This window comes from Mus pahari, chromosome 1, assembly GCF_900095145.1.
Source record: "Mus pahari chromosome 1, PAHARI_EIJ_v1.1, whole genome shotgun sequence".
NCBI lineage: Eukaryota > Metazoa > Chordata > Mammalia > Rodentia > Muridae > Mus > Mus pahari.
In genome coordinates this window covers 69923237-69942627 of record NC_034590.1, presented here as the reverse complement: position 1 = coordinate 69942627, position 19391 = coordinate 69923237, and the positions used below count along the sequence as shown (strand labels likewise).

The 19391-nt window shown below is 45.2% G+C and overlaps 1 protein-coding gene across 1 annotated transcript in view; it reads left to right on the top strand.

Moving 5' to 3' along the window:
* Uvrag (UV radiation resistance associated) overlaps positions 1-19391 on the top strand; it is a 267126-nt gene that overhangs the window by 28490 nt on the left and 219245 nt on the right. The window contains exons 2-4 of the mRNA XM_021197047.1: positions 802-919; positions 10394-10428; positions 18216-18377. Of these exons, the coding sequence (XP_021052706.1) occupies positions 802-919; positions 10394-10428; positions 18216-18377 (315 nt within the window). The remainder of the gene's footprint in view (positions 1-801; positions 920-10393; positions 10429-18215; positions 18378-19391) is intronic.

Here is a 19391-nt window from a genome sequence, read left to right as displayed (position 1 = left end):
TCTCTCTCTCTCTCTCTCTCTCTCTCTCTCTCTCTCTCTCTCTCTTTCTTTCTTTCTTTCTTTCTTTCTTTCTTTCTTTCTTTCTTTCTTTCTTGTCTATGGCCTCTTAGAGTTGTACAAATGATCTGGTATCTAGGCTGAACCAGATCATTTGTATATATTTATCATAACTATCTGAAGCCTTTCAGGTGAGGGGAATCAACTTCCTATTTAGTTTATGTCCTGGGGCTATGAACACTCTTTTGCAGGTGTTTTCGCATACACAATATCTGTGCTTTTCAAAAACATTTCTGGGGCTGAGAAGAAGGATTAGTTGGTTGCCACGTGAACATGAGTTTGGGTTCCCAGCAGCCATGCAAAGAGCTAGGTGTGGTTGTGTGTCCCTGTGGGAGTGTGCTTCAGTAGTCTCGTCTCTGGGAAGATAGAGACAGCCAGAGCCCTGGAATAAAGTGAAGAAGTGATTGAAGAAGACACTCAACATTGAGCTCCACTGCATACACCCACACATGCACACACAGACATCTGCATACACAGAGCAAAAGGATTTCCTATTTGTTTCCATTCCATGCTCATAACTGCTCTTTGAGTGAGATGAGGAAAGTTTATTTCCTGTATGGTGGAGGACGTGCTGAGGCATAAATAGAAGACTGGGTCATGTTATGGGCTCAACAAGAAGTGCCTGGGACAACATTTTATTATTATTATTATTATTATTATTATTATTATTATTTTGACACTGCTACTCCCCAAACATAAGAGGACTAAAGACTGAATGCCTGTTCACCTCTGATTATGTTTTAGCGTCGTCTTCGACATCTCCGGAACATTGCTGCTCGGAACATTGTTAATAGAAATGGCCATCAGCTTCTGGATACCTACTTCACTCTTCATTTGTGTGAGAATGAGAAAATCTTTAAAGGTAAGGGACCCTCCTGGTCAGTCATGTCTGTAGGCTTGTAACGGAAGCAGCTTGCAGTGCTGCCTTCTACTGCTCACTAGAAAGCTCAGCCACGTTTGCAGTCTCAAGTGGTGTCTGCTAGAGCCATGGCCAGTGGGTACGCTCTAGGGTGCAAGCCTTACTTCGGTAAGTTTGTCTCCCTTTTATTAGTGTTAGAGTTACTATTCCAGTTGCTAAGTAAGTTTGTTTCCTCTTCATGAATGGTATGGATACTATTCCAGTCCCTATCATTTAAAACACATGATGGGAGTTCAGTATCTTATACTAGTTTTACATTTCTTTAACATATTTCCCTTTCTAGTGACCAAGTTTATGAAAACAAGTTTGTATCTTCCCATACTTAGATTTATGTATATGGGGTCATTTTCAGAAGAATAGCCTGGTTTCTTCCAATTCTGTTTTGTTTTCTTAGATTTATTAATTTTATTTTACATTTGGCCTGCATGTGCGTACATACGCCGTCTGTGTGCTTGGTGCCCGTAGAGGACAGAAGCGTCATCAGATTTCCTGGAACTGGAGTGATAGCTGGTGCTAAACCACCGTGTGGCTGCTGGGAACTGAACTCTGATCCTCTGCAAGAACAAGTGCTCTTCACCACTGAGCCATCTCTCCAGCCTCCAATTTATTTTTATATTACATTGTGGAATCTTCTAGAAGTGGCAGTTTAAAAGGAGATCAGTTATTTGATTCCAGATCACAGTCATCTTTGGGACTCACACTGAGTGGGAAGTGGTAGGGTGCCATGGCTTAGGTGGCATGGTGCAAGAAGACCAGGGCTCAGTGTTATTCCTGCCGTCGGCTTGGGATTGAAAACCAGGAGGACAGTCACTCTGCCTCAGTGGCTCTCTCTCAGCCTCTGGCTTCATGCTTTGGAAGAAAGGTTTCTGGAGATTAAACGAAAACAAGAAATAAGAAGGAAAGGGCATGGCTGTTCCTAGGTATGGTGCAGGAGAAGGTTTATTGTAGACAAAAGGGGAGCATAGCCAGATGCAGGGACATCTGGAAGAGTCCCAAGTGGGCATGGCCTTGCGGGGGGCGGGGCATATGAGGACAAGGAGAAGAGAGAGGAGAGCCAGACCAAGAGGCCAGGAGGGTAAAGGGTAGATGGAAAAACGCCAGGTAACCGAAACGGTTGGAATATATAGGGCAGGCCAGCTGGAGAGGTTTAGAGTAGGGTGTGGGGTATGCCAGCCAGGCGGTCTGTAATAGGACTGAGGGATGCAGGGAGAGCCTGGCAGCCAGCATCCACTTTGATAGGTTAAATGGGTACCTTGGTAGTTTTTCTCTGGTTTGAGACCCAACAGTGATAACCATGTCTTCTAACTAGGTGAGACGGGTTTTTTTTTTTTTTTTTGGATCATGTTTGAGAAGTTGCCTTTATTAGACTATGCAAACAAAAGACAGTGAATACTTTTTTTTTTGTTTTTTGTTTTTTTTTTGTTTTTGGAGACAGGGTTTCTCTGTGTAGCTCTGGCTGTCCTGGAACTCACTTTGTAGACCAGGCTGGCCTCGAACTCAGAAATCCACTCCCCCCCCCCCCCCCGAGTGCTGGGATTAAAGGCGTGCGCCACCACGCCCGGCAGTGAATACTTTAATAAGAGGTAGTGAACTCTTATTTTGAAAAAAAGATTGGGACAACAAGGTACTACTTCTGGATATCGAGGAGATAGACTTGGCCCATAGGGAAATCGTATAAGGGAAACCCTGTGTTAGGATGAGGCGTTTAATTTTAATTGGGCATGCTAATACAGGAAGCCGAAGGGGGCTTTTGACTGCTGGATTTCAATACTTTGGTGGTCAGTGTCAGGTAGAGGGAGTGGACAAATGAGGGAATAGACCTTGATGGTAGCTTTAGGAATGCAATCTATTGGTTCTTAGCAAGGCAGAGGGGATGGGGAGAAGAGCAAGGCCTGCCAGAGCCATGCTCACTATGCCCAAGCTGGATAGAGTCCTTTTACTTAGTGTCTTCTGGCAATTTGGAAAATGGTGGCCATTGTTATTGGGATTGCAGTGTTAATTAGACTGGTTTCTAAAAAAAAGCAGCCAAGGGACTGCTGGTGACTGTGATGTAAAGATGGAAACAGAATGACTGTCTTTGCTCTTTTGTCTCTGGCTTCAATTTCTTTTCTCCCCCTGGCCGGCTTAGAACTCACTGCATTGGCCATGCTGACCCAGAACTCACAGTGATCTGCCTCCTTCTTCCTCCCGCAAGTGCTGGGGTTAAAGGCGTGGTTCCCACATCTGGCCTGGTGATTGCAGCTTTTTGAAAGTCCTGAGGTTTTCTTGAGGTTACCAGTGAGAAGACCATTAATGCACATAGGGGATAGCAGTGCCAGGGTTCACCCACAGTCTACTTCTTCAGAAACCTCTTAGGGCTGCATTTCCCCTGGTGAGGTTTGGTTAATTCATCTTTACAGTGAGATGCCTGGTGACTTGTGAGGCATCTTTCTGCTCCAGCCAGTCGTGATGGAACGGAGTGGTCTTTTGAGCTCTTGTAACTCATCACAGAAGCTGGAGAGTCGTCTAGTAATCCTGGTTAGTCATCAGTATGTCATGGTCCTTCTGTGACCTTTGGTGCAGAACAGCCACAAAGGCTGATTGGCTCTCCTTCCTAAACCGCTTTCCTATCTAGTTAATCTCCCAGTTTTACAAGACTTTTTTTTTTTTTTTTTTTTAAGGATATCAGAAATGTTGGCTTCTCAGTTACTCTTTTATCTTATCTGAATTCATAGTAGATCCCAAGAAGACACGGGGACTATATATATCTTTTTAGTTTTCTACAGGAGATTATCTACATTTAAGGTCATCCACTCCAAATAGTGTTGATGCTTGTTGGGAACAAAGCCTGTTTTGGTGAATGGAGGCTCACTTTTAATCCTGGTTCCCTCTTAACCTTAGAAGTTTTACATTTGTAGTTTTATTTTATTTCCGAGTCAAGGTCTCTCTGTAGCACAGGCTGGCCGAGACCTTACTGTGTAGGCCAGTCTTGCCTCAAACTCCTGGTGGTCTGGCCTCCCAAGTGTTTTGACGGCAACTATGAGCCACCGCACCCAGCCAGAGGGTTTATCTATTTATTTATTTTTTAAAAGATTTATATTTTAAAATTTCATGCGTCTGTCTGGGGAATGTGTGACCAGGCAGTGCAGATGTCTCAGAGGTGAGAAGAAGGTGTGGGACCTTCTGGGATTGGAGTTAGTGGATGCTGTGAGCAGGCCGGCTGGTGAACTCCTGTAAGAGCAGTATGTGCTCTTAACTGCTGAGCTGGATCGCCGGCCTCTCCCATCTGTTTTAGCCATAGTTATTTTCTCCCCTGGGAAGTGCTCAGGGCCTGTCCTCTTCCGACTTCCAGCTAGTAGGAATCCATTAGGGCAGAGCCTTGCAGTCCTTTGCTTTCACCCAAGACTCATCCTCGGGTGACCTTTCCTCTGAGGTCACGTCCTCTAGCCAGTTGCCTGCTCTGTGTCTCCTTTGGAGTCAGTAGGTGACTTAAACTTGGTATGTTCAAGACTGAGTCTCTGATGTGCCAGCTCACTGACCTTATGTTTTTCTGTTAGAAAACGACAACTCCATTTCCAGGGCTACAACCCAGGGGCCATGGTGGATTGCCTTCTCCCTCTAGTCCCCACAGCCAGCCTGTCTGCAGGCTTCTTTGTAGCTCTATGCCACTGCCCTCCCTTGCATGGATGGCAGAAGGCCCACCGACAGTCTGCCCACGCATGCCCTCCCTCCCAGCTGGTCTTCAACCCAGACTCCTTGCAAATGAAAGATTATGCTATCTGTCTCCAAAAAATGCTGGTGTGGTTTCTTAGCTCATTCTGAATAAGGCCATGATCCTTGTGTCCTATGTCACTGCTCAGAATGTCCTGCTGCTCTTCACCGTTTGCTGGTAGTGAACTATAGAAACGATCCCCGAAGGCCTAGCCTTTCTTCTGCTTTCTCTGCTCCAGCCACACCGTGTCTTGACCGTCTCCTTTTCTTCTGTGTAACTAATGCTTTGCACTTGGTCTGCACTTTGGCCTGAACACCTTCCTCCTGGTACTGAGCTAGCAAACAAGCCCTTCCACATTCCCGCTGGTCTTGACTCCGCATGTTTCTCAGAGCCACTCTGTGATGTTGACCCTCTGTTTGCTGGGCTTTTTGTTTGTTTGTTGTTGCTTTGTCTGTTGTTTCTTTCTTAATTCTTCCCCATAGTTATTTATGATCACCCGGCATTGGTGTGTTTAGTTAAGGTCTCGTTCCTTCCTGTAGGAGTAAGGTCCACAGGGACAGACATTTTTATGTCATTTTAACCACTCTGACTTGGTTATTAGAAGATGCCAGGTGCATCTTCTCTCTCCTCCCTTTCCCTCCATTTATTTTCAGTTTAATTTTTTTGGGGTAGATAATGCAGTCTGTGTTTCAAAACATAAGTGGAGGTTTATATTAAAACTACCTTTCATCAGTGTCCCATCAAGTTGTTTCCCTTTTTGTCCTGGTAACTGCTGCTATCTGTTTCCCATTTGTCGTTCCTAAATTATTTGCAGAAACAGAAGAAAGCTAAGCTGTTCTTCCTCCATTCCCAGCAGTTCCCTCACAGATGGCACGTGTGCACAGATACTGTGCCCTTGGTGCTTTTCACTTTATATGTCTGCCCTAGAGGACGTCTCTGATGCACTGCTTCTGGCTTTGCATTGACTCGCTGCTCTATGGTGTCTGTAGTTGGCCCTGTGGTGGACTTTTAGGTTATTTTGTCTCTTGCTGCATTAACTAATTTTTACTAGTGCATTGTTTTGTGTTAGTCAGACCGTAGGGTAAGTTCTAGGGAGTGGAGTTCTTGGGACACTGAGAAAGTATGCTCTGTTTTGGTAGGTATTGCAAAATTGTATTGGGTGGGAATTGTTTTATGTGTGTCTTTTCCCTACAGCCTTATCAGTGTAAGCCCTTGAGTCCTTGTTAGTCAGATAGGTGAAAAATAGTTTTGCCATTTAGCTTAAACTTATATATCTCCTATTAGGAGTGAGGTCGAGGCTCTTCATAAACATTTACTGAATGAAGCAGTGTAGCATGCCAGCCAGTCTGGGCCATTGGGATCACGCTCTGCAGGCTCTTCATTGTTGGCCCTTTAGGTGTGAGCACGGCTGTCTCATCATTAAGGTATGAGCATGGCTTCCTGGTCCTTTAATGTGAGCATGGCTGTTCTGGTCTTTCGGCGTGGGCATGGCTGTCTAGAAAAGCTCTTGTATGTAGTGATCCAAGGGGACATAAGGCTCTGATAGGACCCTTTGAGGATCTCCTTGGCATATGACTTTATTCACATGAAAAGAATAAAATGAGTAGAAGTTTATTAATAGACACTGTGGCTCATAAGGTGTTTTTAACCTAGTATTTAATGTGTGCCTCACAACTGCCTGGTGTCTTCTGGGGCTGCTTTGCTCACGAAGGGAACGAGATGATGATTGACTATTGATGACTGCATAGGTCATTCATCTTTTTTTTGTTTTAAAGATTTATCTAATGCATATGAGTACAATGTTGCTGTGTTCAGACACACCAGAAGAGAGCACCAGATCCCATTACAGATGGTTGTGAGCCATCATGTGGTTGCTGGGAATTGAACTCAGGACTTCTGGAAGAACAGTCAATGCTCTTAACCTCTGTGCCATCTCTCTAGCCCTGCATAGGTCATTACTATTACACGAGAGACTAAGGGCTGAGTGTGTTTTATTCTTAAAATTCCGTATTCATTGTTTTCAAGCCCTGTTTCTGTTCTGCTACTCTATACCGGACAGGACGGTGGCATAGGTCAGGATTAGTGTTTGGAGATTGGCTCACACCCTCTGATCTCTCTCTTCACAGGGACTATGGCCCTTGTGTTGGGTTCTGTCCTTTTGGTCAGCCTGTCTAGTTTGGAACACTAGTGGACATGGCACATTGCCTCCTTTGGCTTATGTACAGAGTCGCCCACTCAACCTTTTAGAAGAAATAACCCTGTTCCTCTCTTAGCAGTGGAGCGCTGTTCTGTGAGAACTACTCCTCTCTTAGCAGTGGAGCGCTGTTCTATGGGAACTACTTAACTTAGGTACTTTGCAGGAGAAGCTGAATCAGGAGAAGCTGAATCATTTTTTTTTCAAAAGAATTAAAATATACCCTTGTTGTCTTCTCACTAATTTTGCTTTTCATATTTAAATCTCTTTAGTCTGTCACTGGGATTGAAGAGAGGGCCTCATACAAGTGAGGCAAATGCTCCACCATGGCCCTGATGCTCCCAGCCGAGTTTCTCACCACCTTTAAGCAATACATGTGGTGGCGCATGCCTTTAACCCCAGCACTTGGGAGGCAGAGGCAAGTGGATTTCTGAGTTTGAGGCCAGCCTGGTCTGCAAAGTGAGTTCCAGGACAGCCAGGGCTACACAGAGAAACCCTGTCTCGAACCACCCCCCCCCAAAAAAAAGCAGTACATTCTTATAACAAAGTAAAACAAAATGAATGCGGTTAAGTAAGTAATAAATAACATGTATTAACTTAGAAAGTAAAAAATACCGTGTTTAAAAAAAAGTCTCAGGGCTAGGAGTAGAGCTAGATTGGGGGAGCTTTGGCATTGTATGTGTGAGGCCCTGGGTTTGGTTCAAGACCACAGACAGTGGCAATAGGAACCAACCCCCATAACCAGACAAACGAAGGCACAGGGAGACTCCTTTAAAATCTTGTTTTGTGGGCTGGTGAGATGGCTCAGTGGGTAAGAGCACCCGACTGCTCTTCTGAAGGTCCGGAGTTCAAATCCCAGCAACCACATGGTGGCTTACAACCATCCGTAACACCTCTTCTGGAGTGTCTGACGATACCTACAGTGTACTTACATATAATAAATAAATAAATCTCTAAAAAAAAAATCTTGTTTTGTTTGTTTGTATGTATGTATGCATGTATGTATGTATGTATATGTGTGTGTATGTATGTATGTATGTAAGTATGCATACATGTATGGCAGGTACACTTGGGATCATTTGGTATCATAAGTGGCTGCAGTGTATGATGGGTGTTTGAGAGTTGGAGTTGTAGGGAGCCTGGGAAATGACTCTTCCTTGAGTGATGGGATCACACAGTTTAGTCAGAGAGTGACTTATCTGTCATAGCTAACATGGAACCCATTTGTTAGTGGGTCTCGCAGTTTTGTTTCTAACAGTTTCTTCTCTATAGCCACACAGTTTAGGTTATATATCTTTAAAAGACTGTTTATTTCTAGCATTATCTGAAAGATGCTAAAATTCATAGCAACTTCAGGATGTTCCCTTTTAAAATGATAGAATTTTCTTTTCTTATTCTATACTGTTGGGATTTATACCTAGAACACATTTTATATACCAAAATGTATAAATCCCGCATCCCTCAGTCCCTGCTCTTTACAGGGCATGGCTGGCATGCCCGTCCCCTCTGTGGGGCTGGGCTTCCCCTCCCCCACAAGCTCTTTCCTTTATAAATCAGACATTTTGGTCTCTGTCCCTGCGGTGCACACACTCTTTCTCTCTTTCTCTTCCCCCTTCCCTCTGTCTCCCTGGCCTTGTTCTTCGGGACCAGTGAACCCACCAGAGAGCTGCTTCTCAATAAACCTGCCTTTATGTACTTTAAGGATTGAATTGGCTCATTTAATCACCGGAGATAACTTACCACAAATAGTTATTCATGATTAAAAAAAATCAAACCACCATTCAGCTAGTGAATGTAAGTAGCCTAAAGCTGAAACCTAAGATAAACATTGCTAGCTTAATTAGAAACATTGGATCCTGCTGTAAATCCTCTGGCAGAACCTGTTTCTGCCCTTAATGTGTTGTGAGAAGTTCTCAAAACATACGGTAAGTGCCCTTTTGTGTGGAAGATGAGGGTGAAGTAGCACAGGCAGCCCGTCCACGAGGAAGTGCCTTAACACCAGAGCTGCCGGGAGGGAGGGAGAGCTTCCCCCAAAAGGTGGACATCAGTGCGCTCCCTGGGCATGTCATTGTCCATTCATAGAAACAAAATTGGCTGAGTGTCTGTCCCTGTGCCAGGGACAGTTCTGAGCCATGAGGTAGTGGTAGGGTTTGGGCCCACAGTAACAAATGGAGTGTCCAGGCACACGTTGCAATCAGTGGAAAAAGGCCTTTGTCCATGCTTTATCACGCCTTAGTTCATCTCAAGTACCGGTAGTGTGTGGATCACACGCGGGAAACACTGTCCTGTAGCAACAGGGGTCTCCAGGAGTCCCTAGGGTCTGCATTAACAGTGGCATGGAGATAATCTGGGTAGGTGGCTGCAGAGCACTGGAGGGTTGTCGGGAATGTCTACCAGGATCTATAGCACAGTTCTATTTTATTTTATTTATTTATTTTTGGTTTTGGAACATTTGCTGCTATATATGAAGGTTTATGGAATCATGAAAAAAATTTAAATGTTTATTTAATTAATGTATATGAGTGTTTTGTCTTTACACACACCAAAAGAGGAAATCAGGTGGTTGTGAGCCACTGTGTGGGTGCTGGAACTTGAACCCAGGACCTCTTGAAGAGTAGTCAGTGCTCTTAGCTATCTCTCCAGCCCTGGAATCATGAAATTTTAATGCTTACAGAAGAACTTCAATTATCCAAAATTTCCAAGTTGAGAAAGGGCCTGATGAAGTTGAAGAGGTAGAATGTTAGCAACAAGCACAAATAAAGCTTGGGTCACGTGGTTTCTAAGTTGGTATTCATTCTACACTCCTATGAGGGAATGTTCTAGAGGTGCCTGAAGAGCAGAGAGAATCAGTCATAGAAACTGGAAATGGGGGATTGGGAGTCAGAGGTTAAAGTACTTGCTAGACAGATGAGAACTGGAGTTTAAATTCCCAGGACCCGCCTGGGTGCAGGGGGTGTGGCAGTCCACTGTAATCTAGCCCCAGTAGGTGGAGATGGATCCCCAGGACCCGCCTGGGTGCAGGGGGGTGTGGCAGTCCACTGTAATCTAGCCCCAGTAAGTGGAGATGGACCCCCAGAGCCAGCTGGCTGGCCACACGAGCTGTGCAGAAGAGGTTTGGGCTTGATTGAGATATCCTGCCTTAAAGAGACTAGGGAAAAACTTCTGACCTTACCTCCGCCCCCTGAAGGACCACACACACACACACACACACACACAAACACACACACTCATTGTGTACACATGAAAAGAAAGGAGTGAGTGGAAATGGGAAAAGGAGAAAGTTTGGATTTTTAAGGGCTTAATTAGAATGTGCTGTAGAAGGAGACAGGTAACAATTCCGAGATTAAATCTGAACAATTTGTGGTCTGCTTCACTGATGGTTTTCCCCTTAAGAGACTTTTACTTAATATTCTTATTGGTAAAGATGGCAGGCGCTGGATCATTTTAGACTTCTTCCTAGAGCACCAGAGATTTACATTGCTTAATGAGCTTGTCTTTCCTATCACTTACTGTTCTTTTTCTTCTTTTCCAGAATTTTATAGGAGTGAAGTGATTAAGAATTCCTTGGTAAGTTTGTTTCCCAGCAGGTACATGTGGCACTGCGTGTAGCCCTGTTTCTTAAGATGTGAGTGGTTTGCGTTGGGGTCTGGTTCTTTGGTTATGGTGCATGCACAGATCTGCTAGTGTTCAGTCGTTACTGATTTTTTTTTATTATTGTAAACTTTAAATTTGTATCATTTTCATTTATAAAAAAACTTGACTTATTTTTGATTCTGTATTTATTTGGGTAAAATTCATAACAGTAGTTTGTACAGGCCTCTGTATACAGGACTTATTTCTGGGTGATAACAGCCTTGCGCAGTTAGCTGGCTGTGTCTATGCCTGTAATACAAGGGTTTGGGAGGAAAGAGGCAGGAAGATTGTGAGCCTCAGCTACACAGTGAGACCCTGGCACCAAAAAACCAAAACCAAAACAATGAACTACCGAGCATCCCACTTCTCCCCATCTGGAGAGGGTTGTTGTGGAGTTGTGTGTATGTGTGAGGATGCACAGCGGTACTGCTGGGCAGTTTCCCCGTTTCTGAGTTTTTGTGTGAATGAAGTAATGCAGTGTCTGGTGACTGGTGACTGGTGCCTGCCCGTGTGTAGGCTTGGTTGTCAGGACAGCTGGCCCTGTGTGCTGTGTTTGGTTTGTTTGTGTGTATTCTACTGGGTGAATATAATAGGCGATCATTCCCCCCCCCCCCCCCCCCCAATTAGTGAGCCTGTTTGGCTTGTGGTTCTAGCCAGTGTGCATCCTGCTGCTGTAAATATTGCCCTGGGTGTCTGCTGGAGCTTGCATGCTTTCCTCTGCAGTCTGTAGGTGCTCAGTCCTGTGGACACACACCTGATCGGCCAGGGCTTCTGGCTGGTTTCATACCATTGCTGTTTCATTTTTACTCACTGCGTTGCTGTGAGTATTCTGATTATATTATTGTGAACACTTGATGTTTTAAAAAATTTAAATGTTGATGCAAATCATATACAGGATTTATTTGCTTTTGCAATCGAGGCAGATATTCTAAACTTAGAATATCTAGTGCCAACAGTATGGTTAACTGAAAAGAGTTGATAGCAGTTGTAGCTGTTTTTAAGGGTGTGCTTGTAGGCACAGGGCTGCCAGAAGACTGCCACCTGGTGGTTAAATACTTGAGAACTTTAGTGATCCCCCCCCCCCCCCCCGCGCATCTCTCTGTCTTCCTCTCATCCTCTCTCCCTTTCCCTTTCTTCCCCCTCCTTTCTCTTTCTCCTCATCCCTCCCTCCCAAAAGGAAACAAATGAAAATGGAGGTGGGTGGGAGGGGTAGGGATGGGGAGGGACAGAAGTGTGTGTGCAGGTTGTATGCCAGAGTCACATTTCTTTTTCACATCCCTTTGGTTAATAACAGTTAATGGGGTAACTCTGCTTTGTTTGCCTTTGGCTTCAGCTAGACACACCTTCCCCAAGTTATTATTATTTCTGTTGTTGTTGGTTTTTGTAGAGACTGTATCTGTGCTATGATTGACAGGCCATTAGAGTGACTAAAATAATTGAAAAGTAATAGTGGGAGTGGCTAGCCAGAGCCCCCAAAGTTTGGCGATTCTCCACACAAGTCTCTAGTGAAAAGGTGTGATTGTGACCAGGTTAGGTGTGTTCTGTACATTATTTCCCACGAATGACAATACTTCAAGGTAAGGTGTATTCTTGTTTTATAGTGAGGGAACAGGCCAGGGAACTTGATGTTGGCTGCACACAGCTTGTAACAAATAAAACTGAAGTTCTGAGGCTCTAACCGCACACACACTTCCTTCAGCTGTTTGGCCTAGAGGTCAGTGAGCCTTACCACTGCATAAACAAAGCCCAGAGCAGATATGGTTAGAGAAAACACGAGATACAACTTACCAGAGCCATCATTGGCATCATGACTGGAGTTGTTTTTCAGCAGAGATGGGAAGATGGGCAGTGTCAGTAGGTCTTTGTGAGTTACTGACTGGCCTGAACGGTTCTCCAGTCTCCTGTGCCTCTGTGGAACTGCGGCTGAATAAATTAACGTTTGAGCTGTCTCTGTGTTGCTCATGCCAAAACTGTGACCCTGGGATAAATAGCTGCATTATCATCATCATCATCATCATCATCATCATCATCATCATCATCATCAGTCTTGCAGCTTCCTCTGGCTCCACAGTTGGAGCGAGGCTGAGCTAGCTCAGGTAGAAGATGCTGCGAAGGCTGTAGGACTGTGGTTTATCTTGGGGTCGGGGGAGCAGTCAGGGAAGGCTGCTAGCAGTAAGTCATCCCTCAGCCGGGTCGGGAAGCCTGAGCTGAGGAAGGCCAGGGAGGGAGTCTGCTGGGCTTCTACTAATTAAAAAAACAGTATGAATTGTAAAGAGATACTCTGAATATGCATTTGAAAAAATTGGTACAGCTTTTATACATTTTTAGTTGTGTTTCTTGTGACTATGTAGTTATCATTAAACAGTTTAGAGAAACAAATGCTGGTAATGAAACAGTTTTTAATTTTTTTTTTTTTTTTGGTTTTGTTTTTTTCGAGACAGGTTTCTCTGTGTAGCCCTGGCTGTCCTGGAACTCACTCTGTAGACCAGGCTGGCCTCGAACTCAGAAATCCGCCTNAGACAGGTTTCTCTGTGTAGCCCTGGCTGTCCTGGAACTCACTCTGTAGACCAGGCTGGCCTCGAACTCAGAAATCCGCCTGCCTCTGCCTCCAGAGCGCTGGGAACAGTTTTTAATTTTTGGGAGGACAGGGTTTTTCAGTGTAGTCCTGGCTGTCCTGGAACTCACTATGGAGACTCAGAGGAGCACTGCCTCTAGTGCTGGGATTAAAGTCATGCACCACCAACACCCCGCTGATAAAGGCTTTTAAAATCTCCTGATAAGTAGTGATCTTACCTCCTCTGGTGGGCGATTTGTAGGCAGCAAACTTTCAAGACTATAGCAGCCCTAGTAGTCAGTGGATATAGACTAGGTTACCTGACGGTACTATTTGAAGTCTCTTTCACCTCAAAATTGAGTTGGTATGTGTAGGTGAAATATAAATTAAAAAAAGTCATTTGGATAAAAAATATTGGGCAGTGGGCTGGAATGATGGCTCAGCGGTTAAGACACTGACTGATCTTCCAGAGGTCCTGAGTTCAATTCCCAGCAACCACCTGGTGGCTCACAACCATCTGTAATGGGAACTGATGCCCTCTTCTGGTGGTGTGTCTGAAGACAGCTATCATGTACTCAAATAAATAAAATAAATCTTAACAACAACAACAAAAATGTTGGGCAGTAGCTGTGAATAGGTGGTAGGCTGTGTCTGTATGTACCAACTTGAGAATTCTTCCTTGTGTACTGGTGACTGTTTTGTAAGCTTACAGAGGAAAGTCTGTGGGGAGAAGATTGTCAGTACACTGCTGTGTTAGTGTAGCAGCCTATAAAGGAGCCCATGCCAGTCTTCTTATGAAATAAGCCCTGGTTCCTCCAAGGGCAGGTCTCAACTGAGAACATACTCTGGAGGGTATTCTGTATCCCACCCCCGACCGTGTAGCGTGGACCCTCCGGGGCATCTTAGTCTCCCTTTCTTTTTTTCACTTTAGAGGAGAGTAGTTACTTCATGCTTTTTCTTAACACTTTGTCACATGGGTGGTCAGAATCTGGAATGATGCTGTTTTATGTTCTAGAGCACATGTTTGTTGTGATCTCATAGGGAATTAAGTGGCTGCCTTTCAGGCAGTGTGAGCCAGTGCCCACCTTTCAGGCTTTTGACTGAGATAAAGGTAGTCAAGATGTCATTCTGCCCCCCCCCCCCATTTAAAAATCTCAAAAAACCAACCAACCAACCAACCCCCATTTCATTCCTTTATGCCAGGCATGGTGGTGCACCACTTTAAATTCTGGCACTTGGGAGGCAGAGGCAAATCTCTGAGTTCATGGCCAGTGTAGGAGTTAGAGCAATCAGCTGCTACTGAGACACAGTGAAACGGTGTCTTGATAAACAGAAATAAACAACCAATAGAGGAAGTAGAGCAGGGTGTGGTGGTGGACACCTTTAATACTAACAAATGGGAAGCAGAAACAGGTGCATCTCTGTGAGTTCCAGGACAGTGTGATGAGTTCTGTAACAGCCAGAACTACATAGAAAAATCCTGTGTCAAACATACAAACAAACAAACAAAAACTAAATCAAACAAACAGAAGAGGAATGGAACACAATTATTTTCTCCTGTGTCTCCTTTCAGTCCCTAACACTCCCCAAAGAGACCAGCAAGCTCCCCCTCCCAGTTTCCCACCGCAGAGCACCTCTGCCTAGCTTGGCTCTCAAGTGGCAAATGCTGTTTTGTTCAGCATGTTTGTGAGACTCAGTTGGTGCGTGTAGTAATTCACTGATTCTAAAGAACATCTCCTTCAACGAACAGAAGAATGAATTTCCTTATGTGTGTGTGTGTGTTTGCGTTAATGTGTTGTGTGTGTGTGTGTATGTATCTGTGTGAGTGTGTGTTAGTGTGAGTGTGTCTATGTTACTATGTCTGTGAATGTGAGTGTGTGTGTTAGTGTGTATGTGTATGCCCATGCAGAGTGTCAGTAATGGGTTTTTCTGCTCAGCTGTAGAAGACATTTGTCAAAAAATTGCAGAGGTTTCTGTACCAGCTCTGTCCCTTAGATAGTGCAACCCTCTCAGGTTGTTCCAGATCCTAGCCCAAATTCAGCGTCTATTGCAGTCATTCTGGTGGGACTGTGGTATCATTGTGACGACAGTTTGTTCGTCGTCATAGACTGTTCTGACTGAACACCTTTCCAAGTGTTGACTGGTCGTTCAGATGATCTCACTTTAGAACAGTGGAAGAACATGCTAGCTAATGCCAAATTAAGAATAAGCAAACCTAATGCAAGGATTTCAGACTTTAAGTAATTAGAGATAAAATCTTATTATGTAACTCAGATTGGCCTTGAATAATCTTCTTGCCTAAGCCTTAGTACTTACTCCAATAAGTACTAGAATTACAGGCACGAGGCCCTGTGACTGGCCTGAAACTTTAGGTTTATGATATTTGTTTGATATAACTTGGTAGCTTTTCATTTTTCCATTTCCATTATTCAAAGACATATGCAGTTGCTGGTCTGTTGAATCTCAGTGAATGTGAATTCATGCCCATGTCACCTTTATGTGGTCTCCTTCATCCCAATCTTTTAAAATGGTTTTACATGCACACATTTGTCTGCCTGTGTGTGTGTGCACGTGTGTGTGAGTGGACCCCCTGCATGTGGAGGTCAGAAGAGAGTTGGATCCCTTGGAGCTGGAGTCGGAGGCCTTCGTAGGCCACCCTGCTTGTTACAGGGGGTCTGACCTCCAGCCTGCGTGACTGCACAGCACGTGCTCTCTTCCTCTCTCCCTTCCCTTCTTTCCATAAGGGAGAATTATTTAACTTCTCAAGAGATCCAGGTTATTATGAAGAACATTAGTTATTATACCAAGCTGGTTTTTCAGTGGCCGCAGTACAAAGCCACACCCATAGCTCTTACCTTGAGTGGTCTCTTGTGTAGCCCGTGTCCTGGAGGACAGTTACCTAGGGCTGGAGATACAGACGCTGCCGGAGTGCTTTACTCTGAGTCTGGTCTCTAGCGCTGTATAAACCCGGTCATAGTGGTGCTTGCCTGCAATCCTAGAACCTGGGAAGTTCAGAAGTTCAAAGTCATCCTTGGTTTGAACAGAGGGGAGCAGGGGGAGTGGTGGGGGGAGCAGAGGGGAGCCTAGTGTCAGGCTCCAGAACTAGAGTTAGCCCAGAACGCTCCTGCAGGCTTCTCAAGTTGTAGATGAGCCGAGGACCAGTTTTTTCCTGGCTGATCTGTGAAGGTCACTTTAATCTCTCACTAGTTTTAGTGTTTGCTTCACATCCATTCTCTTAATTGTGTCTTGTTTGCATTTTACCAACCTGTTGGCATGGGTAACTGGTTTGAGGTTATTTGAGCACAGTGTCTCGACATTCACTGGCTGACCACTGAGCTCTGCAGAGAGGTTACCATTAGAAATGTGGGTTAGGATGGGTGAATGAGCATTGGTCAGCCCAGCACACTGGTGGAATGGCAGGAAGAGTCATTTAACTTCCTCTGTCAGCAGAGAGGAGAGGGCAGTGCAGTAGAAAGGGCATGACTAGGCTACATGCCTGAATTCCACATCCCACAGTCCACTGCCTCAGGGTCTTCAGTTATAAAGACTGAAACCCCATCACCTGGCATGAGCTTAAGCTGGGTGATAGCAAGGGCTATAGTGAGTGGGGAAGCCAGGTGATGCCCGGAGAGGTTTGGGCACCACACGCAGCCGCACTGCCTGCGAGCCTCCTTTCTTTTGCTCCAGCCGGGGCAATTGCTCTTAGGTCCCTGCTCATACTTGTTGCCTCACACCTCTGAGTGCTGGAAATACATTCCCTTTGCCTGGTATTCCCAGGTTTAATCTGCTGAAATTCTATTTGTGCTTTCGAAGCCAAGCTCTGTGCTCTTGGCCGTCTTCCCTGCTTCTTAGAGTTTATTGTTTGTTCTGTGCTGCTGTGTAACCTTTAGCAGGACAATGTCACTGGACTTTGCACTGTTCCAGTGTAATCATTCCTGTTTATACTGGGGATGGTACCCAGGGCCTTGCGCTTGCCAGGCAGTCACTCTGCTGTCGGGCTACATCTCCAGTTTTAAATGGAGATTTCAGGTGGAGGTCCTTTGGGGGCATTGCTTATATGTTATTGCCCCCGCCCCAATTGTTTGTGAGTGTTATGCATGCATGTAATGTGGTTTGATCACCTCCCATCCCCTTCTCCTCCAGTTCCTTCCCCATCCCTGAAGAAAACGAATTCTCCCAACCCCAGCAGCTATCAATTCCCAGCTGCCTAACTCCTCAGCTTGGGGTGGGACATAATGAGTTTCCCCACCCCCATCCCGCCCCAGAGCTTGCTGGTGTGAATTCCTATGCATGCAGTGGCAGCCACAGCGAGTGCTTGTGCGCAGTGGTTCTGACATGCTTGGCAAGTACTGTTTGACTGCAGCTGTCCAAAAACCTCTCCACCCCTTCATCCTTTATAACCCCTGAGCCTTGGAGGTAGGGCTGCTGTACAGCTGTCCCAGTTAGAGCCACACACAGCACGTGTTCTTATTCTTTGCGTGATGACCAGTTGTATGTCTGTGTGTTAATCTGTGCTTGCTTTTAATAATCATGTCTTTTCTTGAATGCATGACTGAAAGTGTTGTGTGAAGCCCTGTCAGTGAGGTCAGCGTCTGTGTTTTAATAAGCAGACCAATCCAGGGTGTCATCATCACCCCACTTCTGCTTGTGATACCCCTTGTCTACTAAGAAAGGATTTATTTTGTGTATGTCAGGGAGCTGGGCGTCTGAGCATGCCAGGTCCATGCGGAGGTCAGAGGACAGCTTGCAGGGGTTGGCCCGCTTCTGCTGTCACGTGGTTCTGGGGATTGAGCTCAGGTTGTCAGGCTTGGTGGCAAGTGTTCTTACCCACTGAGCCACCCTGCCAGCTCTGGTCTTTCTTTTTTATTTTAGCTTTTTAAGTATGTGGGTGTTTTGCCTGCATGTGTGACTGCATATCATTTGTGTGCCTGGTGATTGCAGAGGCCACAGAGGGCATCAGGTCTGGAGGTAGAGGCAGTTGGGAGCTGACGTGTGAGTGCTGGTGATAAAACCCGGGTCCTCCAGAAGAGCAGCCAGTGCTCTCATCCACTGAGCCACCTCATCAGCCTCTCTTTTAGATTGAAAACAAAATGATCTACCGTCTAATGGGAATTTTTGTGAAGAAGTTAAGAGTCTTCCTAAAGTATGTTTTAATTTCCATCAACAGAATCCAACGTGGAGGAGTCTTGACTTTGGGATAATGCCGGCCCGCCTGGATACATCTGTGTCCTGCTTTGTGGTGAAGATTTGGGGTGGAAAGGAAGAGGCCTTTCAGCTGTTGATAGAGTGGAAAGTCTCCCTGGATGGGCTGAAGTACTTGGGTCAGCAGGTAATTTTCAGAGTGATGTTTCCAGGGGTTGTGCTCTACAAATTAACCTGCCAAGCTCTCTCTACTGATGTTCCTTCCTCTAGTTTCAGTCACGATAGATGTTAGTAGAAGAAAAAACAGTAAAAAAGTAAGTTAGTACAAGAAAAAAAAAAGAAAGAAAGAAATGAAAAAAAGACAACTTTCCAGGCTTGGTGACACATGCCTATAATCCCAGCACTCAGAAGGAACAGGCAGGAGGATTGTCTTAAATTGGAGTTCTGTCTGGTCTACAGAGAATTCCTGGCTAGCTAGTGCCGTGTTACAGAACCAGGTCGTAAACAAACAAGGCGTGTGAGCCACATTTGAGTTACAAAAAAGCTTTTAGCTAGGTGTGGTGGCTCATACTTGAGATCCTAGCAACTTTGAGGCCAGGCTAGGGTGGACACAGTGAGTTTCAGGCCATCCTGGGCTAGAGTGAGACAGGTAACAGAAATGAACCCCAAAGATCTTTAACTTTAGAAACTCAGTGCTTGGAGATAGGAGCCTGGCATGGCTACCCTCTGAGAGGCCCAACAAACAGCTGTAAGAGTCAGATGTAGATACTAGCACCCAGCCAATGGAGGGAAGCCAGGGACCCCTGTGGTTGAATTGGGGAAAAGCTGGAAGAAGCTGAGGAGGAGGGTGACCCCATGGGAAGACCAGCAGTCTCAACTAACCTGGAACCCTGAGATCGCCCAGACACTGAGCCACCAACCAGGCAGCATACAGCAGCTGATATGAGGCCCCTGACACATATACACAGCAGAGGACTGCTGGGTCTGGTCTCACTCAGAGAAGGTGCACCTAACCCTTGAGAGATTTGAGGCCCCAGGGAGTGGGGATGTCAGGTGTGTGGGGGGGAATAGGGAGAATCCTGGGGGGCGGGGGAAGGTATGGGGGATGAAGACTGGACTGTAAAATAGAATTAAATTAAAAAAAAAAAAACTTTAGAAATTCAGAAGCATCCTAGTGTTCATGTCCATACATGGCTGTGTT